Here is a 24,522-nt window from a genome sequence, read left to right as displayed (position 1 = left end):
GGCTCATTTCTTACTGCTGAGAAGTAAAAATAGTCTCATTAGTTAATGTACAAACCTTGAACTTTTTTCTGATTGTACAAAGGATGACTTTGTAGCTCACTTTTATTTCTGTGTTTGCTTTTATTTTATCCATTGTAAAACTCAGGTAATAGTTCAAAATGCTTTGCTTTTAGCCACACTGTAGTCCAAAGCACTACAGAAATTCATTTGGAACAAAACCAGAAAACCACCGGAGAAACCTAATCTGCTAACCACAAGAAAGGAACCAGTGGCCATTACTCAGCCACTCAGTAGGTTATCACTATCATTTTGGTAGCAACTTTTTTCTTGTCAGAGTGGGACTCTGGGAGCTCTGGTTTTCCCAGGCTCTGTATTCTCAAGACATGTAACATAAAATGGGAATCTACACTCAGAACACGTGGTAGTATAGACCACTGTGGTGTAGTCCTAGCTAGGGAAGGAGGTGAGTGATGGAGGCTGTGGGAGCTGAGAAAGTGAGGGTTGTATGACACCTGAAGATGCCAGGAGGCATCAGTGGTACCTGCTGAATGAATTCTGCACATACATTTCAGTGACTGAAGGACCAAGGCATTCAGAAAAGTCTGAAAAGTGTGGTGACAATCTGTCTCCTGAACACAACACCTCCCTGCTGGAGCCCTGGCATACACAACTTTAGATGTGCCTCAGCAAGTTTTCCCTGCTGAAGCAAAAGGTGCATGCTGAAGGGCTTTTAGGCTTCAGGAAGGACTGATACCTTGATGGTGTTGCTGCAGGTTGTGCTTATCAATATAGTTTTACCTTTGTGACATTTTGCAATGCTGCAAACATTCACAAATCATTTATTTTTTAAAAATAATACATCTAAGAACCACCTCTTAAAAGTAAACTGTCATTCTTCCCTATTTTAAAATATTATTAGGATTAAAAAAATTATGTCCTAATCATCTTTTTATATTTGGTCTTTCTTTGTTCGCATTTACTTTTATGTTTTCATCACTCAGACCAATATAGGTCAAAATCCTCTTACTGATCTCTGTGAATACACACTAATAATACTGGAGCTCCATGGAGGCATAAATATCTGTCTGCCTACACTGCACTACAGAAATATCAGGTTTAGTCAGTTTTCCTTTTTCTTTCATTATTTTCTAGCATTGCTTCTACTTTCATGGTAGCATAAGTTTTAAGAAAATGCTAGATCATAGCTGGCAGAATAAACAGACAACAAATTATGAAACTGGATGGAAGAAGTGTAATAACTGTTTTAAAACCCCATAATTAGCTAGGTCACAAGATAAGCATACAGCATGTACCTAATTCTGTCAACACTCTGCTACCATAAAGTTAGGCTCTTAAAGTTATTCCTGAATCATTCATTAAATGCAGATTAGACTTGCTGTCTTACCTAATCAAGCTTGCAGGCACTGAATTTCCTAAGAGTCTGGTGTCATTAGCTCTTCAGTCACCGGGAATGCAATGACTGGGAGTGATGGCTGCCTATGTCAGACCTGCTTCTTTCTTGTCTTTCTATCCCTCTTGGGCAATTAGTTTCATTTCAGTCCTTGAAACAGCTTTTAATAAAGGTTTTTTCAACCCTTGTGGGAATCTCTAGTTTCTTTAAGCAACCATAATCAGATCTGTGATGTCTGAAATACACATTATGTTTTACTCAAGCAGACATATGACCCAGTTTTTCCCTATTATGGATAGTGAGCACTTCAAAAGGTACAGTTTTGATCAAAGTACAAAGGGTTGAAATCAAAGATAAAGTGACTATTTTCTAAGTACAACATACTTGATTGGCGTGATGAGGATTATTTGTTTTGTGTGATAATTGGTATATTGCTTTTCTATTTCATATCCACTCTAAGAAAAAATGGTCTCTGAATGACAAAAATAAACACTTCTTCAAAGGTTTATATTACTGAGAACATAACATGTGGAAGGAGGGCAGACATTTCCTTCTCATGAATTGGGATTGACATTTATCATGCAGTCAGATATATTGCAGTTGTTAGATATGAAGCCTAAGGTCTAAAAAAACATTATTCATATACCTTGTTATTATCATATAACTTTATTAAACACAGTATGGTGATTGATGACAAACCAGGTCAATTGCTCTGACATTATTCCTTCAAATGAAAATAATCTCAATGCTCCACAAGTTTAGATTTTTTTTTCCTGTTTGCTATTTTTCTTTCTGAAAAGATACTTTCACTTTCACAGTCCCCTCTCCTTAACCTAGATAGCTGCTCAGCTGAAATATCCTCTGGGAAATTTTCATATGGGAATGATCTGACTCTTCCATTTACCTGGAGACTACACAAGGATTAGATAACTAGATGGGAATAGAATTTTACTCAACAGAAATTAGGAGCTGGACCCTGCCAGTCACTTATGAGCATGCTCAGATTTCTTCACATGAACAGTCCCAACAGCCTAGCTCACACCCATTCCTCCATCCTATCCCCTTTCCACTATTCCTCAGGATACATCCCTAAACTGAAACTGAAAGGAACAGGACGCCTGACCTTTCAAGTATGCAGCCTCCTACCTGCACTACTCATGGAGGGAGAATGGCCCTTCCTGTGCAATATGTGTGGGAAACCAATTAAACTTTGATTAATGGATAGGATTACTCATGTAGGTGATTAGTCACATCAGAGTTTTCATGATCAGGCCTTAACTTCTGGTGTTTCTTCCCCCATACACTTGATGATGTGACGAGTCCATCTCCAGGGAGAGAGAACCTTAGGAAATGCAGAGCAGAAGGTGACATTTAAGAACTTACAGCAGGGGAATTTTACTCATTCTGGGACTAGTGCATTTTGTATGTGTAGGCATTATCATTAATTGAACACTTGTTTATGTCTCTAAAAATAATTTAAAATACTTTTATTTCAAAATGCAGTCTGGGTATGACTTTATTACTAGTCAGAAAGTATTTAAGAGGGCCTGCACTTCTACAGAGTAGGAGGAAATTATGTTTACCACCCTCTTTTAAGCTGATCTGCAAAATGCTGTCCTTTTAAATGTCTCCCAGGAACAGATTTAGAGTGAGGATGGTATATTTTCAAGCCTTGTTTTTCTCTGTTGTTCCACCCAAATGCTGCTTTTGTTTTCTTTTTTACTTCTATCTTCCTTCTTGAAGCATGATTATTAACCACTAAAACAACCAAAACACATGCTCAGTGCAAGTATCTAGAAACATTTAAATATTCATTTTGATATTGTGTAAGACTGTCATTTGAGAATAAAACAATTAGACTATTTATAGTAACTCCTGATACATCTTTTTATACTGCTAATAAAGTGGTGAAGAGATGCACCATCCAAATTACAGTGTCCTGCACCACCTGACTTGTCAGGCTATTAAATATGATCGTTTCTTTTCTTCAATGAAGCTCAAGTCAGCTGATTGAAGAGGGATTTAAGCAAAGGAAGGAAGAAGCTCTTCCCTGACCTTCGAGTAATTCCAACAAAGTATTTTGCTGCTACACAGTTTGGCAAACCCAGGATCATTGGATATCCTTCCTCCTTTGCTTTGGAAAAGGTTCTCCATTTCCCTGCTTAGGTGCACTGGACTCCTGAAGGCCCAGCTGTGGAACAGAAAGGGAGAGAATATCCCATGAGTCGTTATACCAGCTCGCTTTTTCCTCTTTAAGGTAGGGTGGCACAAGATGAGCAAAGAGGGTTCTTCAATGGTTAAGGGCTCCAGTTTTTACTGGATGAACCCTGCAGGTTCACTGGAGTCAGGGTCCTCACACTTTGGGCTTCCCAAGACAGAAGGAGATCAATATTTTTCAGTGAATTTTCCAGGTCTTTGACCACTGATTATTATTACAAGCCTCATTAAACCCTATTCCTTGGGAAAACAATGTAGTTAATATGCACCTGTTACTTGTTTATTGCACATGGTATCAATGCATTTCTTCGCTCTTTCAGAGTGAGTTCACACTGAGCAAAAAAGAGCAGTGATTGCCTCTATACATACATAGAATACCTCACAACATGCAAGATTGCAAGGACAAGGCTTATGTATTGCCTTTTTCCAAATGACCTGAGGGTATCTTTTTACTGTTTAATACACTGGAGTGCACTGATGTCCTCACTGGACAAAACTGACTAATCAGGGATTAGGAGCAGCACAGCTATGATAGCACCAAGCCTGCTGAGCATCTGAGTCCATCAGCTCAGGCAACAGAGCTCTGTTGCTTTGAGCTCTGAAGAAAGTGAGCATTCTGGAGAGCTCCTTGTTAGGGTGAATGTCAGAATCACTGCACTGTAACCCACAATGGGCTGGGGATGTACCCAAACCAAATGGCTTTGGTTTGCGGCTTAGATAAAAAACAAGAGTGAAATGTGGTCTAAAATTAGTTAGGGATCCCTGAAAAGTTTTGTGCATCTGCCTTTAGGATGTTGGTGGCTCATGGGGAGCCTCATGGTCTGAGTGAACCGTTGATGGCATCAAGGCAGCACAGCTGTTTACCATCATACAGAAAGAGGAAGTGCACAGAAGTGACATGTCCAGTTCCCAAATAGACTTAAAATATACCAAACACTCAGTGTAAGCAACTGTCACCAAGTGCTACATGAATATATGGAGTGCTGTGGTTTGGAAGAGGAAGTGGTGGATGTTAGAGGGTCCATGGGAGTTTTTCAATAAAGCTACTGCTTGTACTTTCATCACTCCTTATTTCTGTGGTACTAGATTTGACACAGCTGTTGCTCGCACGGCTTTCCTTTGGAGAGTCAGAAAATCCTAAAGCTGTCATTTAGTGAGTGATACTCTTCTATAAACTATCTGGACTTCTATAAATATTGCTGACTGTATGCAGGGCATCATTAATCTTATCTTCCAGGGAACATCTCTAATCACAGTTCTACCCGCCCATGTCAATCTAGGACACATGCAAGCCTTAGAAATAGCAGTGGAAAAATCATAAAATGTTCTAACACATGGAGTTGGCAGACAAGTGCCAGACAAGATCACAAACTGTGCAAAATGAACAGTTTGCAAGTGAATGTGCTTCCCTCTTTCTCACATCCAGGCTGGTTGAGTATCCTATGATGATTTCAAATTAATGCACTAGCCCTTTTTTTTTTTTTCCTTCTTTGTGAATTTCCCTTTAATCAGAGCTGCCTACCTGACAGTAACACAATTGTGTGTACTGGAACATCTTTGGTTCAATGACCAAAGTGGTCTCTTAGTTTACATTATGAATTCAGCAACAGTTTTCCAGTTAAAACAGGAGATGTTGGAATGGGTGTTACTCTGCAAGACCTAATTACAAACTCTTTATATAAGCAATTAGTAAATAAGAAAGAAGAGCTGGATGCTGCTGTTGACGATTATTTTAACTGAACTCACAATTCAGGAAACAAATCATGAATGCCAAGGAAATTGTTTTCTTTATTTCAGAGTTGGACTTAATACATGTCTCCCTTGGAAAAGGTTCTCTATCCATTGCACTAGAATCAAACTGCAAAAAGTGAATTTGTGGTAAGTTCATGTATTATTTTGTTCTGGAGAGGGCTGGAAAGGGGTTTTTTTTGGCAAGGATTTTGAGGTTGGGTTCTGTAATTTGGCTTACTTCCAGAAAAAGAAAAGAAACAGTGCTGCTTGGTAGACCACACAGGTAAGACGTAATACAGGCTCTTCCTGTGCCCAAATAGGTGATCTAGGAACACCAGCTTGCACTGTGTGGCTGAATACAGAAGTACTTTATCCTCAGCAAAGGCAAACATATGGCACTGGCAACATTCCAGGGAAACAGACTCGCACAAACAAGATAAATATATGGCTGATGTTGATTGCCCTAGCTGTTAGCTATTATTTATGGAGCAACCTTGAAGTGTGATAGAATATAAGATATGACACTCTATTGCAGCAGTGGCTAGAACTTCAAGGGCATTTCCAGGTTTTTACCCCAGCCATTAGTTCACATTCTCTGTCATGTATCAGCCTGGATAATTTTTCAGCTGTTCATGTACCAATGAGATTACCACTCCTTAAGCAGTCTTACTGCCTTGCATTCAGGTTACATAGTTATCAAGGTATAGGTTTAGAGTTTTAAAATCCATATTTTGGTTTTGGGTTTGTGGGGTTGTTTTTTTTTTTTATGAGGGTAAGATGGTGGGCATTTTACATGTGGAAGCTTTTCAAAGGTTGTGATTTGACACTTCTTTCTGAAGCTCTTTGTATGCATTTCAAGATATCTTAATTTCCATCACACACATTTCAAGATCCAGGTGCTTCAGAACACAGCCTGCCCAACTGATACCTTATAAATTACAAAGTGATTCCTGATGGGGTAGCAAACTCATTATAAATTAATTTAAAAACTAGCACCAAAGTCTAATGAGCCCATTCTTCAGTAGAATTTTGTTCAAAACTTTTGTGAGGGTATCTTTCATTATACATTCAATTTTGATGATAATTTGTAGTGATTGCTCAAAATTAACACTTCCTTCTGCTATCAGAGAGAAGATACCTACTTAGAGAAAATTTCTTAACATATCCATATAGTCTTGCATACACGTTCAGTGTCACTGAAGCCAATTCCCAAGGTATATGTTTAGTAACTGTTTACTATGCAACCATGTAAACAGATTAGTGACTCCTTACCAGAATTAAAACAACAGCAGGGAAGCAAAAATAGAAGTATAGATTTATTAGAGAAGTTATCTAAAATACAATATTATTTTCCTTTTTAAATTAGAACATATATTATTTCAATGAAAAGATAGTTTGAATTATTTCTATGGTAATAACAAATTTTAAAGATAACATTTAATTTAGAACATTTTGAATTAAAAAACCCAACACTACCATTAAGACATAACTAAGGCAGTTGACAATATGGGTAAAAATGCAAAATAGTCTCAAAAATATTTACATGTCAGTTTCTTAAAATCTAAGAAGTCTAATTCTAAATATTCATTTTGCTTAACTTTCTCAAAATACCTTTTTTCTCTAAATTATAGCTAGATTCTGTATTCCTGTGCTTCTTACAAAGCTTCAAGTTATCGTTAGTTACGTGTACTATCACACCAGTAGATGAGGTTTCTTAAAATGGCTTATTTTGCTACCACCATATCCTCTCCCAAGTGGCCAACTTACTGTCATACCAAAGCGTCAGTCGCAGTAATAGTCACCAAAATGCACACAGCCACCCACCCCCTGCCTCCCCCAACCCCACACCTTAAGAACCCTTCCCCATTCGGCCAAGAGCCTTTCACATTTCAACAGCTGGCATTTCAGATGCAGAGCAAAAGAAGGAATGGATCTGGGAGACAAGATGTTGCCTGGGCACACATGGCAAAGTTTGAGATTTGGGCTTAGCAAAAGGGGCTCCTCACAAACACAGCAATTCCTAACACTTGCAGCACTGAGGTTACTGAAAGGAGGCTCTGACTTCTCTGCTCTTCAAGGGCTGACACGGGCGCCAGTTGTCCACCATATGGCACACGGGCTCATTCTCAGCATTGAAGCAAAGGCCACGGAGTTTGCACATCTGTGGGAAAAGGCAGAGATATCCTCAAATGCATTCTCTCATTTCAGCAGGACTTATTGAAACTACATGTCTTGGGCCTGAACCAGAGCTCCAACCTGAAGTTTTGCCAGTACTAGTAGTCTAGAGATGGCATCAGAACCCACACATCTGCATTTCATTCACACCATTTCCAGCCTCGACATAGCCTCTCCTGTCCACAAAATATCCTGGCAAGAGCAACTGTGAAACCACAAAAAACAAGGACATAGACACACATTTTCTGAACTCCACAAGCAAAGAGCTGTTTGTCCTTGATCCAGATATGAACTGAAATCCTTTCAGAATCCTCTGGAAGTTATACAGTTTTTTCAGTTTTTTTTACGTCCACTTGAAATAATCACAATTAAAAATGGCTTTACCCTTGGGTCAAAATAAAGCTGTTGAATGAATTCAAGTTATCCCGATTTTCAAATGCTGTGAGAGGCAAAAACTGCTTCACATCTATAGGAGCATACTGTATAGTTATGGTACTTGTTCCTAAAGTACAATTGGTGTTTGCACAACCTGATGTAAAAAAAGCACTTTCATGTCTAAATAGGAATCTCCAAAACTCACAGAAAGATTGGGCCAAAATAATAATCCACCCCAGGTTCTAGACCAGGTTTTTCCACATTCAAGGAAAAATGGCCTCAGCAGTGACCTGTGTCCGCTGGACTTCACCTTCAGGACCAACCAGAGGAAAGTTCAGAGCTCAACCTCTGCCAGGAACTGCTGTGTCACAGTAAGTGATAGCAGGCTTGCTATACACCCTGCTGTTATATTCAGCTTCTTTTCAGCTTCTGAAAACCTATCCACCTTAAACCTTGAATCAATACTCTTATATATGGTTTCTTGTTTTGGTCAGTATGGGAATGAAAAAGCAAACTGCCACACAGTGTGGAAATATTGATGATAACATGGAGGGATGCGTAAGGGAGAAATAAGTGGTAACTTTTACCACTCATAGGTGGTTGGAGTAGGTATAATAGAAAAAACCCACTATTTTGGTGGGTGTGCTCCTGCCTTATAATAAAACCATATTTGCAAAAAACCATAATAAAACCATATTTGCAAACTTTGGATTATCAACAGTAATAGGAATAGTTTGGAGTAGTGTCAACTTTAATGCTCCCTTGCAGTTTACTAATGACAATCGATCACTGCTATAGTTATTACTTCCAATAGTTCTTGCTTATCACATATTCTATCTTTTATTATGTTAACTTCTAAAACACCTCAGCTGCATTTTCCTTCATAACCAAAACCCCCTAGAATTAGGTGCAGCTTGTTAGCATGTCTACCATCAATAGAAGATACTTAGGAATTTGAAGGTTAAACTAAAGCCCTTCAGGCCTGGTTTGTATTTATAGGCTCTAGATTCTATTTATATCCCTCAAGCACACAAATCTGAACCCAAAAATGGAATCTTGCCTGTACGTAATTTCATTAATGGATGGCACAGAAAGCTGGGGCCAAGAGTGATTTAATCTGCATAAGCTTCTTCCTACTAGGAAGACTATCCTTCTCAGGCTGGTCAACAGAGTATTTTCTTAGGCAGCAGTCTTCTGGAATCTGCAAAATTTGCCTCTTCGAAACAATGGGAGTTTTGTTAGAATCATCACAAAACTGCGTAGGATTTCCCAGTCTGTTCTGTGACAAATAGAACTTGCAAAAAGAGCTCAGTGTCCTGGAAATGCTGGAAAATCAAAAGACTAACTACAGCTCTACAGTGTGAGACTGCGGATGCAGCTTCCCAGGTGCTTTGTAAACCTGGCCTTTTCAGGGCAAGCACACCTGGAGAGGTAATTGCACGTACAGCAAACCTGCTGATGCTCACAATACATGCTGGACTAACTCTGCATGTGCAAATGGTCCTTTCATGCATGCCTCAATTTTCTAGATTTTTACCACATGACAGCTCTAACCACGTATCCGGAAAATATCTGATAATTTTTTAAACTTCCCCCCCATCTTCCCTGGAGTGCACAAATAGAAGACAGCCTTACATTCTACAGCAAGCTATATCCACAGGCAGAAGCAGAGTCTTGTCAGAAGAGGATTACCACTTCAGATAGGTATTTTTGACATGTGATGCTAGCTCTGCACTAACACTGCCACTTCATAGATCACCTGGTGGGCTGAACTGAAGCCATCAGAGCAACTTCAGTACACATCTACTGGCACTATCCATTGGAAGCCTACCTGCTCAGGGCTCACAGTGATGGGCTCCTTCAGAACGTGCCAGATCACACATTCAAGCAGTGGTGGAGTTGTCAGTGAGCCAGGGTATGTCCAGTAGTCTCTGCATGCAGGAAGGAGTCCAGTGGGGTCAAAATTTGTAAAGGAAGCTTGCTTTCCCTACAGTAAAGTAAGCAGATGGGCTGATGTCAGGGAATGAACACACACACACTAGGATTGCAGTAGCGAAGTCTCCTAGGAAAGCTCCATGTTTGTAGGAAGGCAGAAATGGAATTTGGCATCAAGTGTTGCATGCCAACTATAGTACCTTTGGGATTAAATACTCTCAGCAACAAGCAATATATTTCTTACAAGATTTTCAAGATACTGCTGCATTTATGCTCCTTGATCTTAGAGATAAGATTTAACCTTGTCTGAAAAACAATGAGATTTCAGATGTCACGTACACTGATTGCATTGGAAACGCAGAACCTGTGAGACCTGTTGGAGAGTCCATTGCAGTAAGCAGCATTATACCTTTACCACAAATGCAGCCTGATGAGAAAGATGACAGCATAGTCTCATTTTTTACCTTTCCTGTCCACATTTTCTCATTGGCCTTTACCCACTATGAAGGTACCTAATTACTAAGTACTTTCAGTTTCTCATTACTCAGCACACTAAAATCACACACACACTGCACACAATATTTAAGATACAGGAAGATTTTTTTTCCCCTAAATGATATATCCTGATCAAACTCTTTATCTGAACTCTCTCTAGAAATAGCCACAAGAAGCATGCCCTCTTGGAAAAAGGAAATTTAACCCACAGGTGCACAGATGAGGGGAAATGCCTTTTCCATCTGTTACCACAGACTAGAAAGGACATCTAGGAATGTAGTTTAGATTAGGAAGATGAATCCTATCCTATAGGTTTAAATACAATTAAAAGACAGAGAAACATAGATAGGAAATAATCACTGTTTCTAGTACTCCATGCTCTCTACCTCAACTTCATTCCTATCTGTTTTGCTTTTAGAATTATAGGAGCAAGTTTGTTTTACTTTCATATATGCAGAAGGCAGGGAAGAAGTAAAAATCTACTTTCCAAAGAAGATAACATAGCACAGTTGTGATGGGTGTCCATCAACACAGACAGCAAGTATTACCTTGGTTTGAATGGAGCTCAGAGCATCCACAACCTTCTGCATCTCAGGCTTGGCATTTCCCACCTGCAACACAAACCACATGAAAGTAAAAATCACCACGCATTCTCATGACACCTTTAGTTTTCTGTTACAGTTCTCAAGGAAACTTTTTTTTCCAGCCTCATTTCATTACAGAATAGGAGTATTACAGCATAAGTGACTTAAACAGGCTCTGTAAAATCATGCCAGTTGACAGTGAGCACAAACGGGTCAGCCAAGGACATTGCACACAATGAAGCTATTTTCATTTACAGTGTGTGGATTTATTTTTGGACCTAAGTTGTTCTTCTTTTATGGAAGTCACCCTCCTAATAAAATAGTCACCCTCAGTGAGGCCAGGATGGAATACTACATACTGCTGGAGCAGACACCTCCTCCAGCTAGCTGTCAAGGGAATTCAACTAACACAAAACACTCTGGCATTTAACAATGACAAGAAAAGGAAAATAGGTTTATTTAGGCTGGTCACACTGCAGATTCACACAACTTGTTCAGTTATACACATCACCTTTCACTGCTAAGATTTAAGGTAGCATCACTGTCTTGATGAAGGCAAGAATGCTGCTACAGGGGCTGCCACAGTGATAGATGGTAGTCATACTCCATGGCCAGTACAATTTTTATAGATAAAGGAAGGTAAGAATTTGGAGCACCACCTGGTTTGCTATGGATTTGGGTGGTACACCACAATGCTGCCTTATTCTCTATTTACTGCTCTTAGGCTCTCCCCACAACACAGTGAATTTGCTGGACAAATAATAAAAAAGCTTAACAAACCTTCATGAAGATGCCCACCACAGCTAAACCATCAGGATGCTTCACAGCTTCAGCAAATTTACCATATTTTACATTCCAGTGAACAATATGGAGCTAGGAGCAAGAAAACAAAGAAGCACTGTGAAGATTATATTCCATCCAGAATACTTCACAAATGAAGAGGCAGGGAAGTAATTTATTAAGAGCAAGATGGTGTTTTACTGCTGAGGTTTGAAAACTTTTGTGTACAGTTAAGAATTTTTGAATTATTTATCTACTTTAAAGTTTCATTTATTCAAAGAGATTTCTGTAATATGTCTCATTTTGCTCCTCACTCCTAGTCCCTGGTGAGTTTTAAAGGCAAGCTGTGGCTGTATCATTCTGCTTTTCATGTGGTGAAACTCCTGTTTTCTTCAGCCTAAGTGTTTCCCACATACAGCCCACAGAATTTCGATGTAGTATTTTAATGCTATATATCCTGGAGCTCTTACCATACTGACATATATTGCTAGTGTCAGAAGAAGCAGAGAAGACACATTAACTACAGATTTGACTCATAATTTGGAAGGGTTTTTTTTAAAAAAAAAACAAAAGAGTCCTGCCCTTTACTGGAAAGACATGGAAAAGAATATGAAATTAATCTCCAGGTCATGTTAGCCAGGATGTTACTTTCTTTTTAATTTCCAAGTTATTTCTAATTTAAGTTCATCAGGCTGTTTTCCCACATCTGCAAATCAAGTTGAACAAGTAATTATGGTACTGTGAAAGACAGAAGGTAATTGAAAGTTTCTCAGGTAAGATAAAAGCTACTTCCCTCATGAACAAGCAGCAGAGCCAATGAATTTGTGGGGCAATTTCTTTCATCTGTCAATGCAAATCACAGGTATGTTCCACAAATGTGTATTTATGAATATATTTTAGAAGTCAGTCACAGAAACCAAAGGTAGATTTCTAAACAAGGGATGAGGAAAGGTGGGATGCAAGGCATAAAGCCACTCAGTTTCTATATCAGACTGCAATATGGAGTCTTAAGTGGTCTGAGGGACATCCAGAGTCTCAAGGGTATCACAAAGAGTGCCAGACAGTAAGATTGCACTTCACTGTCTGCCCTCTTCATAACCCCTTGATTCTTTGCTACCAAAATATGAAAATATCTGCCCCAAAATTATTCTACTGCTTTTATAAATATCTCTGATGTTAAAAACTGAAGCTAGGAGAAGGGGATGTATATGTACAGATGTGCTGCAATTCTCTTTTTTCATAATTTCCAAGAGTCACTGAGAAAGCAGGGGAAAAAACAGGTATTATTAATGTGGGATTTTCTGTTTCTCATTGACATGGAGTAGCTGAGAAAAATTACAAATCTAATGTCCTGCTCTTGCAAGGACTATATTCTAAGGCATACCATCATACCAAAATTGTCTATGGTAACCCTCTCCTATGAAGATCTGTAGTGAAAGCGCTACTGTGGTGGAATACTTTAAAAAAAAAAAAACCCTCATTATGCAAAGACGACTGGAAAAGGTAAAGCATGTCCTACCTCTGCATCATATTTCACACCATCCACAGTGTGCTCAGATCCCTGGCCATCACAGGATCCCCAGTGAATGTGAAACTGCACCAGCCTGTAGACTCCATCCAGTGCTCCTCCTTGCACCACTGCAAAATAAAAGAGCCTTAATTAGCAAATCTCATAATTTTTGTTATCAAGTCTCCCTTCAAACTGAAACAGCTATCTCAAGTATTTTATGTGATTTACAGTTCATTGCATGCTGTCATGCTACTCCAGATCATCCTCAATGGTACATTACTGCAATACACCAATACTGATAAAAAATGCATAAAAATGTAAGTGACTTTACAGTGAGCATCTCATCAGCAATTTAACAGGCATGCTAGTATTACAAGTGATGAGGGAAGATGTAACTTTTCTGTCACCAAATAGATTTTAAAAACCCTTTGTAAGAGGCCCACATAGAATCATTCTAAGGAAGTACACTGAAGACCAAATTATCTTCGATGTACTAATGTAGTCTATCCTTTCATTTTAGACACTTCATCCATTTAGGCCTTAATCCTGCAAATCCTGGGGCAGATTGGATTGAGTAAAATGTTTTTGGTTCCAATTTAAACCTGAACACCTGTTAGCCATGGGTTAGCCTCCTTGCAGCAAGGTAAAGTGCTAGGCACAGGACAAGACAGCGCAGAGATGTGAATTCAAATCTCTTGTCCTTCCCATTGTTGTAAAAATGGCAATGCCTACATAGACGGACTTTTTAGAAATGAGTTGTTTATTTATGCTCTCCATTATCTGGCATTACTCGTGCTATTGGACTGCTCTGAGTGAAGTTCCCAGCCACACAAGGGCAAGCTCCCTTATTCTGCTTGTTAGTTTTACCCTTCTACTCCAACTGTGACCAATCGCCATTATGATATGCAGGATCAAGCCCTACCATTGCAAAACGCTGAGGGCACAGACAATGTCTCCTCCAGTGCAGCATAAAGCACAGAATAATAACAAATAGTTCCATTAAATAGAGCTATTTTTCTAAGTTGTCAGAGAAAGGTTTCACACCAGTTTGTGGTTTGGTTGGAGTTTTTTTCCTTTTTTTTTCCGCCAAGCATCTCAAATCCAAATTCAAAATTAAAGATTTAAGTTGTTAATATTTAAAAATTTAAAAACAATAAGTAATTTCAAGTGTTAGATATTTTAAGAGACCAATTTCTCTCTATAAATATATATATATACGATAAAGTGACAGAAGAGTGCTGACATAAGATATTACATGTAAGTGTGCTCTGTGTATGTGCCAGAAAATGATTCTGTGGAGTAAAGATGCTTTCTTCTCAGTCTGCAGTTAGTCTAGACACTAGCACAATACGTGCATGTGTGAAAACATACATCAAATGCTGATTGGAAAAGGTGGCTGCAGGTTTGAAAATGTTCCATTATATACAAGCATGGACAACACCAGCCATGGACATAAACTATAAGGTGAGAAAGATTTCACAAAAAATTTGCAATACATGAAAATTAAGTAAGATTTCTAAAATATACATTCATTTCCACCAGTGTTCCCTACGCATGCAAAATTTGGGTTCAGTGGACAAATCTAGCATTTGCCTAGATTTTGCCTCCTTTGGTAAATATATTTTGAAGTCTCCCAACATGTATTTTTATTTGAAAAACATGAATAGATGTTCCACTGCAACATATGTAATTTCCAATACTGTAGGCAACAGACCAGGACTTGCCCTACCTATTCCCAAGCTATGTGATCCAAAGAAGAATGTCTACTTAAAGTAATCAAGTAGGAACTTATTCTACTTTTACATTTCTGCATGTGCTAGTTGCCAAGAAGCATAACTGTTTCAAGCACAGGACTACAAATTTGAGTACTTTTTTCAGAACAGCAGCTGTGGAAGGGCATCAGTTCCTTTGGAAATGAAGCAACTGGTTGCTGTGTCTTTACAGATGCAAAACCATTTAATGCACGCAATCTTGTGTTTCATTTTAAAATGATGCCGTGGAGTTGCAATGTTTCAGTTCCTTTAGCTCACGGTCTTGCTGGTTGTTGCAGGTACAAATGGACTGAGGCTCCACTGCTCCTTGACCTCAGAAAGCACTAGCACAGCACAGGTTAATCTGCCATTATTAATCAATGGAAAGCATGCTGAAAAGCAGAACCATGCAATGTTCTTGAGTTCATTTGCAGTGTTATTTCTCCCCACAAAGTTTGCTATAGTCTCAAAACCCCAAAAGATGCAGAAAAATCTCTTTGCAGTTTTTGCTTACTTTTCTCATTCTGTGGTTCTCAAATCCAGCACTAGCTTATTTTGACTCACAGCAGAGCATTCAAAGAAAGTAATAATTAGATTAGTGTGAATGAATACAAATCCAGCAGGCTTAATTACAGAATGGCCCTCTTGTTCTAGCCTATGTTAAGCAGTTATTTTATTTTTAAGACTTCCCAGTCTTTCCAAGAAAATAAAACTAAACTTAAAAGGCAAAGTAGGAATGATAGAACTGTTTTTTTCTTCAGAATAAGCTTTCTAAACCATAAATAAATCCTACCAGCTTTTGCAATATAAAAGCTCACAGAGAATCCAGCAGTTCACATTGATACCAGCAACTTCCCTGTCCTTGTTCCATCTGACAGGAATATCAACGCGAGGCCACATTGAAAAAAAGTCCAACCTTTCCATCCCTTTTTTAAAAAGAATGGGGAAGTTCTAATCCATATTGGAGCATTTCATCATTAGCTCCCTTACTTTTGAAATCAGGATCAGTGGAAACAATCCTGAAAATATATATGTAGCTGTGATCCTTTCTGTTTTATAGCACAGCTTCAGATGCAACACTGCCTGAAGACAGCACAAGATGAGCTGAAAAAATATTTTCTCACAGATTCCGTTTACTCAAGACAGTTTACATCATAACCTGGTATGTGTTATAGCCCAAGAGGTGACAGTTTGACAGTGCCCTTTCTTCTTTTCCACTATCAGATACTTATTAGACAAATTTGGAGCTACTTTCCTTAGATTAAGAAATGGTAATTTTTTTCCATTACCATTCTATCTTCTACCCTTTACTGGAAAAGTTATACTAGCAACATCCAGTAACTATATTTCACTGTTAAACGATCTTGTAACATGGTCTAAATTAGGTGAACAGAAGCATTAGCAGCACTAATTCAGGAAGTCAAATAAGCACACAAACTCTTATATTTATGTGACTTACACCAACTGTGGGATACAGAAGGTGAAGTTGATTTGACTCCATTACACTTTCTTGGGAGTCTGAAAACACACAGAAATCAAAGGGCGTTTTGCTGCATCTGGCACAGCTGTTTACTGAGGTTACACACTTTCACTGTTCTATTTAAAGGCAGGTTGGTGAACAGCTATAGTGTAAACAGTGTAAAACAGAACAGCCTTGTAAAAAAATACTGTGGACCACTTCATACCCTTTTTCAGGAAGCGGCAGCATCCACATCTAAATTTTTGCAGGAATACTGTGGGAATTCCTGTTATTTAGGTAACTCCTATGGAATGTTCTCTTTATACAGAGCAGAAGAGTTTGACTGAATCCCTTCCTGTCACACAAATTAGCATGACAAGAAAAAAAACTACTGTAAAGTTTGTTAATCTGAGAAAATGCAGAATGAGAAAATGTTCTTCAAATGAGAATCACTGACTACAAAGCTCCTTCCAGTAGCTGAAATAATGGGTCCACTAGAGTACAGTAGATGTCCAAAAGCTCCAAACTTGGAGAATTAATTCTAATTGAGATTCCACCAAACAAAAACTCAGCAGCAGGATATTTCAAGCATCTACCTTTGAGAACAGCCCTCTCACACACACACTGCTTTAGCACAAAGAAAACCATGATTTTGTATCAGCCTACAGTAGATGTGATGTGTAAATAATACTCTAGGCATATATTTATGTAAACATATGCATAGTACATACATTACTGCTAATATTTGGTGAGCTTTTGTGCATACACAGACATCTGTACAATGGAAAACAGGACGAAGAGACAAAGCAGATGAAGCATTACTTGAGGCAAAAAAAAAAACCTACTTGAGCACCATGTACTATTAATGACATGAAAAAGGCTCTTATGAGGATGCTCAGGAATTAGCCTTGTGTTCTTATGCAAGGATGGGCTTCCCATCTGACAGACTAGAGTTCAGTTAGGGTGAGCTGTCACTTCTGTGAAATGTGGAGTACAGAGAATCACATTTTGTGAGATGTTTCCTTCTTTATGTTATCTCTTTCAGACATTCCTCCTAGGACATTGTATCATGACAAGCAACAAGATCAAGACAGCACTGAAGCATCTGACTGTAGGGCTCATATTTGCAGAAAACATCTGTAATGGGTTTCACTATGAGAAAAAAAAAAAAAAAGGTATATCATAAGGAAAAAAAACCAAAACAAACCTACTTCTGACCTTGCTAGAAAATTAGCCTGATAAGGCTACAAGGATGTTCCACACAGATAGACCAGAATGAAAAAGCTGCCAAAACACAGCAAGTCTGAAGACATGTGTATCTGCAGCAGGTCAGTGGTTCCAATTCACCTCAGTTGAACTATTTCATCCAGACTGGGCAGCAGCCAGGAAGACTCTGACCTGCTTCAGGATACAAAGTTATTTAGGTTCTTAACATTCCTCCAACTCCCTGGGACCAGTAGAGCTTATTTCTCATGTAGTCTCAAACAGAAATTCTCTAAGAATCATAAGATGCTGTACTGAGTCTCTGACCAGCCTTCAGCCCTCACATTTCACACTACATAGGCTTACAACAACTTTAAGAACCAAGCTGGAAGTATTAAAAATTATCTTGAAAGAATCAACTGATTTAATTTCTAATAATAATACTTAAATACTAATGCAGTGGCTGCTCACTGAACTGAAAATTGTGTACTGGACAGTGTTCATACTACACTCAGATCTAATGAAGGACTAGCAAACTCAAGGTGTGAGCATTGCCTCTAAGTATGCAGCAGTCCCTCATGCCTGTAAGTAAATAAACAAATTATCAGCTGAGAAGAGTGGTAATCGTGACATCTGGCACACAGCTTCATTACAGCTTAAAAATAAACTTTTCCAAGTGGCCCCAGCTGATAAGAGATGACTAGTTTCTCCTGGTTTTGCATTAAAAGCGCCTCTAGAGGAGGGAGTAGTAAAAGGGAAGGCAGTTAAGTTTCCATGATTGTTAAATTCACAATCCAAGTCAAATTTCTACTCAGCATTGCCTGTTAACATAAAAAAAGAAACAAAAAACAAAACAAAACACCAAAATCAAAAAAAAAACAAACCAACCCCATCCCAGTGAAAATGAAGGACACTTTTCTGTAAAGACACGAAGACCTGAAACGTTCAGGACTAATCTCATGCCCTCTCATCTTCCTTTCCAGTTCCTGGAAATAGTGGAACTATTCAAGTTACTTGTTTATACAGACTTTGCAGCTTCTGGTGATCCCAATTCGCAGGAAAAATGACTTAAAGATCACATGCCCTTGAAACCTCTGACTTTTTAGTCAAGCCACGCACAACATTACTTGTGACATAAGCAGGTGTCTGAATACAGTCCCCTAAATCTATAATCAAACAGTTCTCTGATTTCTGATTCCAAACGATCAACACATTCTTTGCTTAAGCAATGTGGACCTTCAATGCATGACCCTACACTGATGACATGCAATATTATTCTGGCATGGTTAATATTGTATCTTTAGATCTGGGAAGCCTAAAAATAGACCAGTAGCAGTGACTTTGATTAAGAGTTGTCCCTTAAAGACAGCAGACCTACATGTTTCTTCTTCCATTTACCAGCTGAGGTGAAAGTGTAGGAGAAGAGTAAGAGTTGCACTGTTTTCAAAGAAACCCACTGCCAAGTGAGCAGTGCTAATGCACTGGCTCTTCAATAACCACTGTGACAAAATAGATTAGTTTATTTACAGTGAGTCATAATTCAAGACAGCTGAAGTGTATGCATTAATACTTACAATTATAGAAGAATCAGGTAATATATTGGATTACAACTACTGAAAGACTCTCAAGGGGAGCTATCATCAAGGTGAATACAGTATTTTCATTTTTAAGGTCTTCACATAATTTTTAATTTCTACTATGACTTACTATTTGCAAAAATGTCTGATTTACTTGGGACATGACTTGAATTTCAATACTTTAGCTCAGCAGCAAGGAGAAGGAAACAATTAAGAGACTTAGCCACAAGCATAAATTACCAGCACATTTTGTCAAGTCTCTAGAGTTTGACACCATAGTTGCAATTCACTTCTGTCAGGTTCTACAGCTAAAATATGATATTTTAACATTCTTGTTATAGAATAAATTCATGTCTGATTGACTTCTTTTACAAGCTCATCAAACACTTGATCAGAAAATACAGAGTCTACTGTTGTGAACGTGTCTCACTTGAATTTCAGAACTTAGATAAATTCTCAAAGACTCTCTGGGAAAACTCACACAGAGAACACACTTTATGCATGTTACAAAATCTTTCAGGCTCTTGAGGGTTTTTTGAGCAGAGTCACATCCTGTGGTTTTATGACTCTGAGAGGTCGCTGTACACTTCTGTCTTTTAAAGTGAGGGAAGTGATAGACAAGTCCTTACAGAAGACTGGAATATGCAACGTTTAATATGATAAAAGAAGTACTTTTAATGAGACTCCTTTGCTGTAAAGTTCCTGTATTATAGTAACACATCTTATTTTAAGAATTATCATCATCACTTCTTCACTCATACATGTAGGGTCTGGTTCCATCACAAGAGTGGATGAACCAGAATTAAAGTTTTATTCCTAGCAACACTTTTATCATAATGCCTTCTTGCTGTCAAAATGAAGAAGAAATTTTTGAAATTAGAAAATTTTAAAGATGAATGCCTACAAATACTTTATGTTCCACTACTATTAAAAGACAGTGGACATAAAAATTAAGAAAGCAATGCAAGAACTGAAGGCAAAGACTGACTAAGTAACAACTGAATGGGGAAGTTCAGAGTTCAGTTTCTACATACAAACCCAAGACAGCATTCCAAAAGGCTCCAAGCATACAAAATAGAAAATACCTATTTTTATTACGCTATTACTACCTGCTTGGGTTTTTTTTTAATTACAATTGTATATTTTTATTGTATTATTTATTATATTATTATTATATTTTATTTATTATATTTTAACTTGCATTTTGTGTACTCAGAAGAGCAGGAGTGATCAGACACTAAGACCTAGAACTGCTGTTCAGTTTGCTTCAGTGTCGTTAGTTCTGAGACTGACGGTTCTTAATGAAATGGATCTACTTTGCGTGCAGTTACTCATCTTGAAGACTATTCACAAACAATAATCTTATTACTTCACTTTGCGCCTACTACTACAGATAATTCATTACCACATATGGGACAGCTCACAGAGACAAGCAATACAGCCTGTGGGAAGTATTTACAAGATATTATTCCATTGTCTTCTGTAAAACATACCAGCACATCACATAACCTCACATAGCTTCTCCCTGTGTTTGTTGTGTGACGTCTATGCAAGAACTGGGTATGCACATTTGAGTCTCAAATTCAGAATCAAGCAGATACAAGTCAAAGACAGCTCTATTTTGTGTAAGGAAAGTAGGTTACCTAGTTAACCGCATACAAATGAAGCCATTAAGTGTGCTGCCAGGTAGATTCCATGCAGTGTAAATTTCAATAGGAAGTCTAGTAGTGAATGATCCACCCTTACCCAGCTTCACAGAAATCTGTTTAGTGGTTTTTGTTCCTAAAGAATAATAATTTTTGCTTCACTAATAGAGATACTGAGAATATTTCTACTTGCATCTCCTATCCTCCCACTCTGAAAGCTGTGTCACTGCATATTTGTCAAAGGATCCCTGTCACAGATGTTCTGGTTCTGCAATGACTTCTCATAAAGATCATTCTTCCTGCAGGCATTTCTTTAAATTATTTTATGTTCCTGCCATTTTTTCCTCACAACCTGATTTTCACAGTTCTTTCCAGACTTAGGTACACACCAAGTGAACACAATAGTTTTTTACACTGTGGAGACCTGAACCTGATTCCTTTGGGCTCAGTGAGAGCAGGATGGCAGCAAGAGTAGACTTGCATGTATCTGGTAAGAAAATATTTTTTTAGTACTCTGGATCATTTACCTTATTCTCCATGACATGGTTAAATTGAACACGATGCAGCTCCTTTAGCTTCCCAGTATTTCAAAAAAATAAACAGAGGTCAGAATACCTTTTTCCTCTCCTTTTTAAAATGTACAAATATCAACATTGACACTTTTTGTAAATTACCTGTGGACCTATATGTATTTATACAACTGTAAACACTTATATTAGCTGTGACCACTTAATATTGTCCAGCATAAAAATGACAGTTAAAATACAAAGTCAAATTCTTAGAGCGCTGCTGAATGTCTGCTATACCGCTGTGTTACATTAGTTACAAAAACCTTGTATTTTTAGTAGGCACAGATCATTTGGTTTCAGCACCATTCCTTAAATGACATGCCCAACAAAACACTTAGGAAAAATAGGACACTTGCTCAAGCAAGTTAAATCAGGCAGTGTATAGAGAAGGCAGTGACTTACAACAGGACTGTTTTTGTTGTCCAAATTAAAAAATAAAGGCACATTCATTGTGGCAGGGTGATGACTTCTGCAAATGCAGCCATATGAAAAACTACAATCAAAGACAACATACAGAACCCTTGTTGCAAGGACAGCTTGGATTCAGCCTGCCCATCAGAAAGGCCATTCCTTTCAGCAAGGATTTCTAAGGTTTTGCAGGATTCCATGCTTAATTTCACCACAGAGCACAATTAACACCAAAGGACTGTGGACCTGATTGCCTGCTAGCAACTTTTTAGGAACATGTCAGACACTTCATCCAGAAAGCCCAGCATCAAGAAATACCAGGGATAATGCTTTTTTGACTTACAAAAGAACAAAGAGGTATTTCCTAATAATTCCTCTGTTTCTGTACTAACCTGGGAGCATATTGGCTTCAGAAATATGAAATAATATTTTGATAACCAAAGAAACTATTTCCACTTCAAGTTAACTGTAATCCTTTGCTATTTTAAGGCCATCTTTTTCCTACAATGTATTTTGCCTCTTCTTTTAACCATTTGATCAATAGCTTATGGTAACCTATGCCTAAAATTATTCCTGTCAAATACTATTAATTTTTTTTCTTTCCACAGCCAAGCCCTTATCCAGTTCCTTCTGATTATACAAAAATAAACCAATTCACCTCACTGAAGTTTAGCTACCTAGACAGCCTTAGTTTTCTTCCAACGGGATCTCAGTTTCCTGTTTGCTGAATCCTCACCTTACAGAAGCCAGAATATTTTGGTATGTTTTCATCCTTAAAAAACCCTTACGGATTTAGTATATATTTTAGTAAGTTTTAGTAGCAATTTCTGCCATTCCCCTCCTGCACACGAAGGTGAGGTCTCACCTGACTTATCAGAAGAATCATCAAACTCCACGTTGAAGGAGTGCCCGTTGTTGACGATGTTTCTGGCCGTGCTGGCATCGTAACTGAAGCTAAGAGGCTTCAGAGAGGAGTCGTACTTGGCGGACTTGCGGCAGATGTCAATGGGGGACTGGCGCTCTCCATTGGCGATGGGAAAGTGCTCATGCCAGTGAGCGGGTCCTGTAAGACAGCGGAAAGCAACTCAGTGGGAAAATACACAAAGTTCGGGGGATACAAGCGATAACCCTCCCTCTGGAAATCGGGATGTTCGAACACCAGCATAGCCTTTAACTGCGTACCACCTGTGCGGGCTGGCGGTAGCGGCAGCAGGGGCGAGCGGAGATCCCACCTGGGCACCGAGGCAGCCGCACAGCCCCGGCGGCGAGGCGGGGTTGTACCGGAGTCCTCGGGGACACCCCGTCCTGTGGAGTAGCGCCCGCGTTCCTTTCCCGAAGTAAAGGAATGTCAGCAGGGAAGCGGGAGATGCTCCGGCACAGCGTGCGGAGCGCCGGAGAGGCTGCCCGGGCGCAGGTGCATTTCAAGGTTACGAGAAGAAAGCGCCACCGAGCTCACTGCCGCTCCAGGCAAGGGCTCCGCGGAGCAGCAGCGGGCACGTTCCGGGCGCGGCTCCCGGGGACCTGCCGGCAGGTGTCCTGCCCCGCCGGGCACTCACCGTCGTGGCTGCCGTATCCCCAGTGGTGGGACATGATGCGCGGCCCTGCTCTGCCCGTGGAGGCTGTCACAGCACCGTGGCCCCAGCGCGCTCTCAGGAGCTTTTATAGGCTCCCGCCAACTCCATGCCCTTCTCTGCGGCCAGAGGAGGGGTGGGGAGTGCGGGCGAGGGCGGAGGGAAACTCCGCTGGGGGCGGAGAGAGCGGTCCCTTATAACCCGCCATCGGCCGCGGAGCTGCGCCTGGCCCGGCGCAGAGCGCCCCCAGCAGACAGGCGGGCGGTGCGAGGCGTTCGGAGCGGCCGCAGGCAGGGCGGGGTGCCGGGGCTGCCGGGCCCCCTCGCCCCCTCCGCCCGCCCTCCTCCCGCCCTCCTCCCGCGCATCTCGCACCTGCGGGCGCTGCGCTGCAGGGCGCCGTGAGGCGCAGTGACCTTGGGAGGTGCCGGCGGCCGGGCCGAGCAGCGCGCCGGGAGCCGGTGCGGGGCGGGCGGCAGATGCGACAGTGCGGTGTGAGAGAAGGAGCGGGTGTGCGTCCGTGTGTCCCTCGGTCTGTGTGTGTGTCTGTGACTGTGTGTACGTGCGGGTGCGCGGCTCGGCAGGGCGGTCGGGTGCTGCTCCCTGCCGGGAGCGAAGGGAAAAGAGGGAAGAGGGCAGCCGGGCAGCGCAGTTCGGCAGCCGGGGTTTGTCGTAGGTGCCAGGTTTTGGAGGCGGAGATCGGCGGAGTTGCGGAGCGGTGCTGTGGTGGGGCTTCAGAAGAACGGGGACGTCAGCGGTTATTGCTCCGTAGTGCGTTTTCCCCGATCGCCTCCGGAGGAGCTGCAGGTCGAGCTGCGTTTACGTGTAATTCTTATCATTGAGGCATTACACGTTTAACTGTGAGTGCAGCTCAGCAGCCGCTCTGGAGGCTGGATTAGCGAGAACGAAACTGTGCAATACATATTTTAGATGTTTTCCTATTGCGCAACGCTCCGGTGTTCTGTGGCAGGACGGGAGGGATCGGACCTTGGCAGCCCTTCCAGCGGCGGCTCCGTTCCGTTCCGTGCCGCTTCCCTCGGCCCGGCGCTGCGGTGGGGGGGGCTGGCCCCGAGGGGCAGCTCCTGCCCGAGTGAGCTTGCAGATGGTCCTGTTCGAAGGCTGTGTCTG

General features: G+C 40.2%; 1 protein-coding gene across 1 annotated transcript; it reads right to left on the bottom strand.

Moving 5' to 3' along the window:
- Nucleotides 1-6,662: 6,662 nt before the first annotated feature.
- Nucleotides 6,663-23,601, bottom strand: LOC121340283 (carbonic anhydrase 2). The gene is made up of 7 exons (XM_041412945.1): nucleotides 23,383-23,601; nucleotides 22,692-22,889; nucleotides 13,223-13,341; nucleotides 11,704-11,796; nucleotides 10,888-10,950; nucleotides 9,741-9,896; nucleotides 6,663-7,520 (listed from the first exon to the last, which is right to left on the bottom strand). Exons 1-7 carry the CDS (start codon nucleotides 23,414-23,416, stop codon nucleotides 7,401-7,403), a joined length of 783 nt encoding a protein of 260 aa, XP_041268879.1. The 5' UTR covers nucleotides 23,417-23,601; the 3' UTR covers nucleotides 6,663-7,400.
- Between the last annotated feature and the right edge of the window lie 921 nt (nucleotides 23,602-24,522).

The sequence above is a fragment of the Onychostruthus taczanowskii genome, unplaced genomic scaffold, assembly GCF_017590055.1.
Source record: "Onychostruthus taczanowskii isolate IOZ18803 unplaced genomic scaffold, ASM1759005v1 scaffold4, whole genome shotgun sequence".
In the NCBI taxonomy this organism is placed as follows: Eukaryota; Metazoa; Chordata; class Aves; order Passeriformes; family Passeridae; genus Onychostruthus; species Onychostruthus taczanowskii.
This window is presented reverse-complemented; position numbering and strand designations above follow the sequence as displayed.